Genomic DNA, 11,835 nt, shown 5'->3' with positions numbered 1-11,835 from the left:
AGATTTGAATCATGCATGTGCCTGAAAAGATGGAAAATAGGGCATTCTTAAAGACAGCTTTGCCTTCTTGCTTATGTATCTAAAACCATTTCAGGCCAGATTAGCCTTTCAAATCCTCCTACGCCAATACATTGGGAATACACTTGAGTAGGGGCTCTCTAAATGTAATGGTTGATAGGAGCAAGGAGACCTATAGTATTGTTTAGAGATGAGACAACATGGAGCCCAACTCACACTGATTCTGAAGGAGGGGTGTGTACAGGTGATGGATTTAGGATACCAAGTACATTGTTATAAAACCAGATAGTGTCCCAGACTACATACTCTACTATGGTTATCAGCTTCATCCTTAAATTCTGGACTACATGAAAGAAAAATAAGCACACAATCAAGCCAAAGGACACACGCAAGGCTTCATGAACGGAGTCAGGTCCCTCTGATTCATTGCCAGACCTTGAGGCTTAGCTCACTGCTTGACACACAGGTAGGTGCTTAGCAAATATCTGCTAATTAAGTGGTGAATATTAATGTTTCATAGTTTCTCATACAAGTGGATGTCAGAGGGCAACATACAGAGTTATTTGTCTCCTACTTACCCTGTAAGACCTGAGACACCAGCCAAAGTCATCAATCAGGCTTGGGGCAAACCTCTTTACTCACTGCATTGTCTTTATGGCCCTGAGACACAGTTCTTCATATATAATAATAAAAACACTACAAACACCAACCATCTACTTTCCGTTTCTCATTTAGAAAATGGCAGCCCAGGGAGAAGCCTTTGAGGAGAGAATTTGTGAGTTTGATGATGACATGGTCTCTGAGTTCTCTGCTCTTCTCAGAGTGGATGCACTTCAGGTCTTTAAGAGACAACAAGAAGAAGACCATAAAATACGAATGGAAATGAAGAAAGGTTTTAACTCACAGATGCGCAGCGAAGCCAAACGTCTAAAGACCTTTGTGACCTATGACACGTTCAGATCATGGACGCCACAGGATATGGCAGCTGCTGGGTTTTACTACACAGGTGTGAAACATGGGGTTCAGTGCTTCTGCTGTAGCTTAATCCTCTTTTGCACCAGACTCAGGAAAGTCCCCATAGAAGTTCACAAGAAATTACGTCCAGAATGTGAGTTCCTTTTGGGCAAAGATGTTGGTAACTTTGGCAAGTATGACGTACGGGTGAAGAGTCCAGAGAAGATACTGAGAGGTGGCAAAGCAAGGTACCATAAAGAGGAGGCCAGGCTGGAGTCCTTTGAGGACTGGCCATTCTATGCCCATGGGACATCACCACGGGTGCTCTCAGCAGCTGGCTTTGTTTTTACAGGTAAGAGGATTTCATTTTGTGAGGTGTTTCTGTAAAATATAAAGTTTATCTTTTTAAAAAATATTATGTATCTGTGCGTGATTGAGATGATTGTACTATGAGATCATGTGTCTATGGAGTCTAGAAAAGAATATCAGATCCCTTGGAACAGTGGTCACAAGTGGTTGTCAACTGCCTGAGGTGTGGGTGCTGGGAACCAAATTCCAGTCCCTGCCAAGAGTCCATTTTTTAAGAGTATACTGTTGCTGTCTTCAGACACACCAGAAGAGGGCATTGGATTTTATTACAGATGGTTGTGGCCACCATGTGGTTTCTTGGAATTCAAGTCAGGTCCTCCTAAAGAGCAGCCAGGGCTCTTAACTACTGAGCCATCTCTCCAGCCTTTTTGCTTCTTCTTCTTTCTCTTCCTCTTCTTCCTTTTCCTCTCTGTCGTCCTTCTACTCTTCCCTTCTTCTTCTCCTTCTTTTTCTTCTTCCTCCTCTTTCTTTTTCTCCTCTTCTTCCTTTCCCACCTCTTCATCCTCTATTACTACTTCTTGTTAATCATTGTTGTGGTAAAAATAAAAAGGGGTTCTGTTGCTACTGGTCCTGTAGTCTCACTCTGCAGAATTCACTCCAGTGTGGAGCCTGGCACCTGGTCCCACACGGTCCTCCAAGCCTGGTACCCACATATCTCGTTCCACAGGTCCCACGCACCCTCAGGTTGTGCAGGAAACAGAGCTTGAACTGCACACTCCAGCTGCCTCTCAGCCATTGCTTTTACACACTGTCCTCCACAGCCCGGTAAAAACACAACTCAACAAACAATAACTTATCAAACAGATCTATATGTTAAATTCTCAATCCACAATACATCCAAACAATAAATTCACTGCCAATTATTGAAGATATAAACCACCCAGCTGGACAAGATTTAACTGATCTAATTCACCTTGTTCTGAATCATCCTCCTCTGCCACCTCCATCTTGAATCTGCTGCTTTCTCCTTCTCGTCCACCTTACCAAAACTCTATTCCCGCCCACTCTCTACTGACAAATCATGTATCATCTAGACATCAACCTACAAATCATTCCTTATCTGTTAATTGTGGTATATTAGATATGAGATCTGGTTATTAAATATCACCTTTAATAATTTTATTTCCAGCTTTAATTTACTTTTAGTGTAGCATTATTGCTAAATATGTATAAAATTAAAGGTTTTCTATAAATGTTGTGTACCTTAGAAAGTATGAACTGCAAAGTGTAGCTCATTGCTGGAGGGCTAATGTTTACCTGGCTCGATTTCATTGTCTTCTAGTTTCAAAAACATTGCTACTCATGTATTTCCCGATTCCCTTAATTTCTGTAGTTTTGAAAGGATTTCCTTTTTTACTTGTTTAACTCCCATCCATGAGGCAAGCTGCCTTTGAGAACACTACACTTTGAAATTCTTCAGCCACACACAGGTGTTGGAGCAGATGTGAATGACAATCGAAACAGTGTCAGCAGTGTGCTGAGTACCCACTTAAACTATGCATGGGCTGAGTATTAATTCTAACTCAACCAGTTTCCCAACTGGTACATGTTCAGGACCTTATGACCCAAACTTGTGTTTCCTGGAGTCTTTTTATTTATGTTTTCCAGTGCTGGGACTAAACCAATGACCTTTCACGTGCTAAACATTCCTCCACATTTTATAGTTGATTTCACAGAGGCTTAAAGAGTTAGAAACATGTGCCTCCATTTTTATAAAAACTACATGACCAAGGCAACTCCAGCTACTTTTAGTTTTTACTTTGCCATCACCTTGCACCTGGAAGCTAAGAGCTACCTCATTCGGAGAGAAGATGGCATGGGAGGGTTGTATATGTGAAAGGTGGTCATGGCTGAGGAGTTGTGATTCAGAGCTCAGAGGGGAGTCTTAGGAAAGTGAGACTGAACAGGAATTCAGCCAGAGAGATCATGGAAGAACAGGCAAGCTGGAGTCTGTGTTGTTCTGCTATGGTGTGATCAGCTCCAAGACACAGCCGGTGCTACTGCTGGTCAGTCAAACACTCTCCTGCATCTGCAGGTAAAAGGGACACTGTGCAATGTTTCTCCTGTGGTGGATGCTTGGGAAACTGGGAGGAAGGAGATGATCCCTGGAAGGAGCATTCCAAGTGGTTCCCCAAGTAAGTGAACAAGTATTTTATTCTTTACAAAACAACACACAACTACAGACAAAAGAGCCACATTGTTGAAATATTCCCTTGAGTTCTGATCTTTCTCTCTTATCCCATAGGGATCACTCCAGAGCTTACCAAGCAAGGAAAGCCTGGTCACATAGTGAAGAGTTTGACTCACATGACATTAAATGGCTTTTAATTTTTATATTAATTTTTGCTTCATTATCTTTTCACTTTTATATTTTGTTTGTAGAAAGTTGCTGTATGTAAAGTGTTTACATGTGTGGTGTGTTGGAGTGCAGTGTATGTATCTGCATTCCTGTGGAGGTCACATGTTGACATACCCTATCAGTCTTCATCTTAGATATTGAGACAGGACCCATGGGATCTATCTGTCTCTATTCCTCCAGGATTAAGATTAAGGACATAGTGGACTTTTTCTACATGAGTAACACAAATTCAAGTTCAGGTCCTCATGCTTGTGGTGAACTGTTTTACATGCTTGTGGAGACCTGCTTGGTGTCTAGGAACTGAGGAAGGCAGTGAGGTATGGACTGAAGGGGCAGGGGCAAGAGCAGATGACTTTAGGCTGCTTAACTCTCTTGCTATTCTGAATCCAAAAGCTGATAGCTTCTGGAAATTAACTCCTGGTGATAACTGCAGGAGATTAAAATCCCCAGTTAATTTAGGCTCTTTACTCTTTGACTCAGAGGCCTCTTGCTGACCATGTGAGAGGCTGAGTTCATCAACTCCAAATGAGCTGGAAAGAAGAGAAAGTCAGGTGCACACACAGACACACCCACACTGAATGAGGCAGAAAAGCACTACACCACCACTTTATTATGTTTCTTCGCTTTTATACTTTCTCAAAAAAAAATTACCTAATTGTAATTATCAGGTAGAACCATACAGAAGGATAATTGATTACATGGTTTTCTAAACACTTTTATATTCCATAAGCTCATAGTAAATTTAAAGTGATAATTTATGTCATAGGTCAATAAATTTTAAGCAGAATTGTTTACATGTCTTTCCATTAGGACTAGTACCTGACTGAAAATCCCTTTATCTATTTTCTAGCTTCATAAGGTCGTTATAAGTTGAAGCTGAGGTAGGAGGATTCATCGAAACACAGGGAGACCCTGTCTTGCAATAAAAATTAAAATAATAGTGAGGTTTGCCCTACTTTGCTTTCTCTTGCTGTGTAAAACACCATGACCAAAAGCAGTGTGAGTAGGAAAGGGTAGGTTTGGCTCACACAAACAGATTGCAATCCACCACCGAGAGATGTCAGGGCAGGAACATAGGCAAGAAGAAGCAGAAACTGTGAAGGAACACTGACTGTTGCCTTATTCCCAGGCTAATGTCCACCTGTCCCTTTTAGGCCTCCCAAGACAACCTTCCTAGGAGTGGTTCTGCCCATAGTGGACTGGGCCCACACACATAATAGTTAATCAAGAAAATGCCTCACAGACTTACCTGCAGGCCAATCTGATGGAGGTATTTCCTCAAATGAGGTTCCCTCTTCCCAGATGACTCTAGCTTGTGTCAAATTGACAAAATTCAAAAACAAAATAAAACAAAACAAACTAGCCAACATAAGGTATGATGTTTAAATAATGACATATTTTATCATTAATATATTTTAAAGTTTTTTAATAGCACAATGTTAATCCCCATGAGTAAGACTTCAAAAATATTTGAAACTTTTATTGAGGTACAAAATTCAAAAATTTGGTGGATTTTTAGTGAACACTTATTGAGATATAGATAGTCTTCATTGCAATATTGGGGGTATTTTCATCAACATTGATATTATCAGTATTAAGAGTAAATTTTAACCATATTTTAATTTTTAATTCTAGATGTGAATTTCTTCAAAGTAATAAGTCCCCAGAGGAAATTGCCCAGTATATACAAAACTATGATGGATTTCTTCATGTAACGGTAATTTACAACAGAATTTACAGGAAAACTATTTCCAACAGTGTATGTTCTTTGCCTAATATTATCTTAGTTGTCAAGGTGAAGGTTTTTGTTTGTTTTGTTTTCCGATGGATTCTGTGTCTTTCTCCCTTTCTCTTCTCATTCTCCTCTTGTGTGCAAAGAGGAAAACAGAAATTCTGCTGTCTTGTTCAGTTGGAACCACTTAGACTCGGTTTTCCAGACTGGCTGTGGTGGCTTCTGCCTCCTTCATCGTCCCTTTGCCCAAGGCCACTCCCCTAGCATCCTCCTGCTGCCTCCATCTGGGTGACAGTCCTCTGTGGTACCTGAGAGGCAGGGCACTCAGAGCTGCCTCCTGCTATTTAGACTCAAACTAGTGAGGACTTTCTGGGGTGAGCAGTGGGAAACACTGAAGCCCAAGGAGACTGTACTGGCTGACTGACTCAGAAGCTGCATCTGCAGGCAGCATGGGCTGACAGTCTGGGTGCAGTTCTCTCAGAGGAGAGTTGCCCAGTTGGAGAGGCCCTTCTGAGGTGAGCTCCCTTCCTGTGTCTTGGTTCCTCCGGAGTCTAATACATCCGTGTGTCAAACTGCAGTTCTGTGGCTGAGCTGAGTGTCTGGTAAGAGCAGCCCTGAGAAAGTTTCTGTTTCACTGATGTTTGGAGCTGTATAAACATTCCCCAAATCAACAAAAATCAAACCAAACTCTGCTGCTCTAATCAACCTTGGATTCAGTGGGGGAAGTTCTTCAGTTGCAGCTCACAGATGGGTGTATAATTTATAAGTTAATCAGTGAGTAACAAAATTTCTTTTCTCAGGGAGAACATTTTGTGAATTCCGGGGTCGGAAGAGAATTACCTGTGGCATCAGGTACAACCTCAGACACTTTCTGAACACTTTGCTTGGTTCTCTCTCTTTTGTATTCTGTCTCTCTGTCTGTCTGTCTGTGTATTTGTGTGTGTGTGTGCACGCATGCCACATGTATAAGATGGTTTTGGAAGCCAGACAAGGACATCAAATCCCTTGGAACAACAGAGAACTGTATGTTCTGAGACAGCTTCCTGAAATAGGTGAGGAGATCAGGTAAGGAAAGAAGCCAGTGAAAGACTGAGGCCTGCTCTAACCATAGAACACCGTGTGAGCACTAAGGAAAACTGTAGAACCTACTCCCTCTGACCACATGGCTTAATGGAAGTCAAACCTAAAATACAATACAGGTTTCTAGACTGTACAAATTTTTTTGTTGTTAATGACTTAAAGTGTAGTATTTATTCTATGTGCTAAAGCAAAAAGTAAACAATCCTGACATAGGGTTGAGTGTAAATACAAGAAAGGTTTCAACCTGAGAAACCTGTGAGAGCAAGGTTAGGGCAATAAAACTTTCAAGTCCTCTCAGTGTGGAGAAGCAGGAAGCAGTGTCCAGAGGCCAGGATGAGGTAGAAGGTGTAATGGAGACCTCGCTCCTCCCGGTCTGGTCATCTCAAGCTAAGCCATCAAAATGATTGTTTTTAAGCCACAGGGGAAATGACCTTACTCAAATCTTGAAACTAAATCTGGAAACAGGAATCACCTCTCAATTTTGTTGTATCCCAATACTACCTGGTCAAGGGACAGTTTTAAGTTACATTTTATCACATCGACCACACAGAGATGAATAGAATGAAGGGAGTGCCCCAGTCTTTGTTGCTCTGTTTCTGGAGTTTTAACAGGGTTGCTCTTGTATCTTTTCCTCCTTCCAGCTCTTCTAAACACCCACAGTTTTGACACAAGCAGGGATCATCAGATCCATACACCCATACATAAACACACAAACATATACATGTGCACACACACACACACATGCACACACAGAGACACTCTCATGTGTACACACACTCAAACACTCAAGCGTGCACACATAGATAACTTGAACTTTGCTATCAAAGCCTGCTGGTCTCACCTCCGTCTTTTCTCCAAGCTTACAGCAATGACAGTGTCTTTGCTAATGAAGAACTAAGGATGGACACGTTCAAGGACTGGCCCCATGAATCACCTGTGGCTGTTGAAGCTCTGGTCAGAGCAGGTCTTTTCTACACAGGTGAGTCAGGTTTTCCTCTTTATGCTTCTCTCCCGCCCCCGCCACCCAATCTGTGTGTGTGTGGGTATGTGTGCCTGCTTGTAAGTACCTGTGCCTCATGCCTGCGTGGTGTTCTTAAAGGCCAGACAGTGTGTTGGATCTTGGTACTGGAGTTAGAGTTGCCTGTGAGCCATCATGTGGGTGCTGAAAACAAACCCAACTCCTTTACAAGAGCAACCACTGCCCTCATGCTGAGAATCCCATTAGGGTCAGTATTTAGTGTGGGCCACATATTCAAATCCTCTTGCATTTTGCCGTATTCTTCATTGTTTGTCATGGATCTCTTTGGGTCCCTAAGACCCTCAGTTTCCCATAGTTCCCTCAGTGTTCAGCCTCTGAACCTGGGGATTCTGCAGCCAATGAATCCAACAGACCCATTCCACTGGCACAGATGATCTTCTTACCACGTGGTCTTAACGCTTGTCACCTGTTGCCAGCCTTCCTCAAGTCTGTCTCATAGATGAGTGTTCCTATTTCAAGTTAAACATACCTACAATGATGTGAGGAGAGACGAGTTAGTCTTCAGAATCTAGCTTGCATAGAGACTCCTAAATTCGTTCTTCGGTCCCACCCCAGCTATGAGTATATTCTTTCTGATTTACTCAGTAAGCAGTTGCTTATTGGTTGCCCGTGTCTGTGAATGTCAGTAAATCTGAACATCTGGAGCTATCTTCTTGTGAGTTGGCAGCTGTATGCACTGTTGACCCCCATTCCTTTTCTAGGCAAAAAGGACATTGTGCGGTGTTTTTCCTGTGGAGGATGTATGGAGAAGTGGGTGGAAGGTGACGACCCAATAGAAGATCACACCAAGTTTTTTCCCAAGTGAGCAAAATGACTTCTCTTGACTGTAAACGAGCCTCAACTGTTATTCCCTCACAGTCCGTGTCTTACCTGTGGATGGTCTCTGCCCACCCTTCTGTTCCCACTGTGAAGGACACAACCTATGTCTTCAGCCCTTGCCTCCCACGGCATCCTCTGCGTCCAGTGTCTTCCTCTTCATAGTTACATCTTAGTTTTGGTTGGGTCAATATACAAACTTTTAAAGACTGGGCATCTCTATGTCGCAGAGTATCATAGAAATGTCATCCATCCCAGATAGAACTTGACCCCATGATCCTCCTGCCTCAGCCCCCAAGTGCTGGCATTACAGAGTGGTGCCACCATGTCTGGAAATTCCACGCCTTTCTGATTCTTTTCTATTACAAACTAGTCTTCCCCCTTTCCTCCTTCTGGAATTTAGTGTTTTCTATTTCTGCTGTCTGAGATGTCCTGAGTGGTTTTCTTTTTCCAGTTCTGAAGACAGAAGCACTGACTTGAGCACACTAGGCAATCCCTCACTATTGAGTTACTCTCGCTCCCTTTGCTTGAAAAGTTTGAAAAGTGTGTATTTCTGGGCGCTGTATTTGACACATGGAATTCTAGCTCCTAAAGAAGTTGAAGGAAGAAAAACAGTTTTGATTTATATTAAATGCTTTAATATGAATTATACTAAAATCTCTCTATTTTAAAATCCATCACTTATAACTAAGGAATAAGTCTTTTCCCATGGTATCCCTTAGAAGGTGTCTTAGTCAGGGTTTCTGTTCCTGCACAAACATCATGAACAAGAAGCAAGTTAGGGGGGAAGAGGTTTATTCAGCTTACACTTCCACATTGCTGTTCATCACCAGAGAAAGTCAGGACTGGAATTCAAGCAGGTCAGGAAGCAGGAGCTGATGCAGAGGCCATGGAGGGATGTTACTTACTGGCTTGCTTCCCCTGGCTTGCTCAGCCTGCTTTCTTATAGAATCCAGGTCTACCAGCCCAGGGATGGCACCACCCACAATGATCACTAGTTGAGAAAATGCCTTACAGCTGGATCTCATGGAGGCATTTCCCCAGCTGAGGCTCCTTTCTCTGTGATAACTCCAGCTTGTGTCAGGTTGACACAGAACCAGCCAGCACAGAAGGCATGAGAATCTGCGGTTGTGTTGGTGTCTGCAGTCTCTGTTCAGCTCTACAGCTGTGTTCTGTGTGCATCCAATGCTAACCTAAAATTTCTCTAAACTGATTTAAGTATTAAACATTAAAATGTAAAGTTTTCTGTAATTATCTGATCATGAGATAGAATGCTAATAGTATCCAAAATCCTTAAGATATTCTTTTTAAAGTGTTTATTATTGTACATTGATTATATATGATAGTGACATTTTCATATATATACATTGTAATCTTTACATACATATATATCTCCATCATCTTCCCATTAGCCTTTCTTATGCCCCTCTGAACACCTTAATTTCCTCCCTTCTAAAATCACCTGTTTCTGACTAGCACAGGACTACATAGGAAGGCTTACTCTCCACTTAAATAAATGAACAAATAAATAGAATGGTACCATCTAATTCTGAAGTAAAATGTTAGTTGCCAGCAAAGGTTACCATTTCTTAAATAAGTCATCATCTTATTTAAAAAAATACCCTTCGAAGTATTTGACTTTATGTGCATGTGTGTTTCTTCTGCGTGTGTATCTGTCTGTGCACTACTTGCATGCCTTGTGTCTACAGAAGTCATAAAGAGGGCATTAGATCCCCTAGAACTAGAGTTACAGGAGGTTGTGAGCTGTCTGATGAGGAAGCTGGGAACCAAGCCTGTGTCCTCTGCAGGAGCACTAAGTGTCTTCCACTGAGCCATTTTCCAGGTTCCCCTTTTTTTCTTTTTATTTGTAATTAGCATGTAGGAAATTGCTGAGAACTCAGGGACCTTCTTCCTAATTTCTGGGATGGTAAGTTGGGAGGCAATCTAGTTGTATTTAAAATCTGCCTATGAATCTGTCATGGAGTTTTGTTTTAATTACAAAGCAGAATGCTGTGATGAGTACCTAATGTATTTACACATCTGGTTTAAAGGACAATAACAATAAAAGGCCTATGAGATAAGCACTAAATTCATGAAATAAATGTTTCTCGATGCCTTAAAAGGCCCTTGTGGCCACCCTTGGGTCCTAGTTGATACTTGTCCTTCTCATCCGGGGGTCCTGATTTTCAGTTCACTGTTCTTTTACCAAATACATGCACAGACACACACACACACACACACACACACACACACAGAGAGAGAGAGAGAGAGAGAGAGGGAGAGATACAGAGACATACACACAGAGATACAGAGAGAGACATACACACACACACACAGAGAGACATAAACACAGATATACACACAGAGACACCGACACACAGACCCATAGACCTACTTACCTTTTTTAACTTGCCTGTTCTTCTTCTGTTGTTTATTTCATTCTGCTTTGTGTGTGTGTGTGTGTGTGTGTGTGTGTGTGTGTGTGTCTGTAAGAGACAGAGTGACAGAGACAAAGATACAGAGAGAGACAAGACTTCACTATGTCTACAAAGTGAGTTCCAGGACAGCCAGGGTTACACAGAGAAATTCTGTTTCAAATAAAAAAGATAGAGGGGTCTCTGAGCCAGGGTCTCAGATAACGCAGGGAGGCCTCAAACTTCGAGTTTAGGGAGAATGATCTTAATCGATTAACCCTACTGCCTCCCCATCGCAAGCGCTGGGTCCCAGCCATGCTCCATCACACCCTGCTTTTCTTTAGAGATGACTGAGTGAGTGATAGATCGCAGTCATGCTCCTGCTTCTGGGGAGAGGCTGGCTTGACCTGAGATTTACAGGTGCGAATCACCATACCCAGCTTGACCAGGTTTAGAGTACCTACCGGTATGAATTTTCTCTTGTGAAAAAGGTCTCCAATCCAATTTAAAAGCAGTTGGCTACTCCCAAACCTTCATGCCCCTATTCAGCACTGGGTATATCTAGCCTGCCACGATGACGTTGTAGCAGGGAAGTTTTGCCCATGGGTAATATTGTTAGAGGCCTGACTTCCTCAGCAGACTGCAAAGCCTTTTCTAGAAGTATGAAAGGGAAGCATCAGCGAGGAAGCCATTTTCAGCTTGATTTCTCTTGATCCTGAAAGCAAAGTGTATTGTGTGGTAAGCAATAGATCTGTAGTTCTGTCTAACTTACTTTGTGAGACAGGGTTTCTCACCAACCCTGGAGCTTGACTATTGATTGGACTTAACTGGGTCTCTAGTAAGCTCCTGAGACCTTCCTGTCCCTCTTTCCAGCACTAAGATTAAGGTGACTGTCCCCATTATCTAGCTTTTTATATAAGTGCTGGAGATTCAAGCTCAATTCTTCATATCCATCCAGCAAGTATATACCCAGGATGCCACCTCCAAGCCCTGGATATTATAATTTATATTTTAATTTGTGTGATACCTGTGTTTTTATACTTAACATATTTTT

The 11,835-nt window shown here is 42.0% G+C and overlaps 1 protein-coding gene across 1 annotated transcript in view; it reads left to right on the top strand.

The window, feature by feature from the left end:
* Window positions 1-756: 756 nt before the first annotated feature.
* LOC308426932 (baculoviral IAP repeat-containing protein 1b-like) overlaps window positions 757-11,835 on the top strand; it is a gene marked incomplete at both ends in the record, with an annotated part of 31,293 nt that continues 20,214 nt past the window's right edge. Inside the window, 6 exons of the mRNA XM_080924932.1 lie at window positions 757-1,324; window positions 3,377-3,476; window positions 5,336-5,417; window positions 6,233-6,284; window positions 7,372-7,491; window positions 8,253-8,352. Of these exons, the coding sequence (XP_080781058.1) occupies window positions 757-1,324; window positions 3,377-3,476; window positions 5,336-5,417; window positions 6,233-6,284; window positions 7,372-7,491; window positions 8,253-8,352 (1,022 nt within the window). The remainder of the gene's footprint in view (window positions 1,325-3,376; window positions 3,477-5,335; window positions 5,418-6,232; window positions 6,285-7,371; window positions 7,492-8,252; window positions 8,353-11,835) is intronic.

Source organism: Micromys minutus (genome assembly GCF_963924665.1).
Source record: "Micromys minutus genome assembly, chromosome: 11".
In the NCBI taxonomy this organism is placed as follows: Eukaryota; Metazoa; Chordata; class Mammalia; order Rodentia; family Muridae; genus Micromys; species Micromys minutus.
The sequence above is the reverse complement of the archived record's forward strand: the minus strand, read 5'-3'. Positions and strand labels throughout refer to the sequence as shown.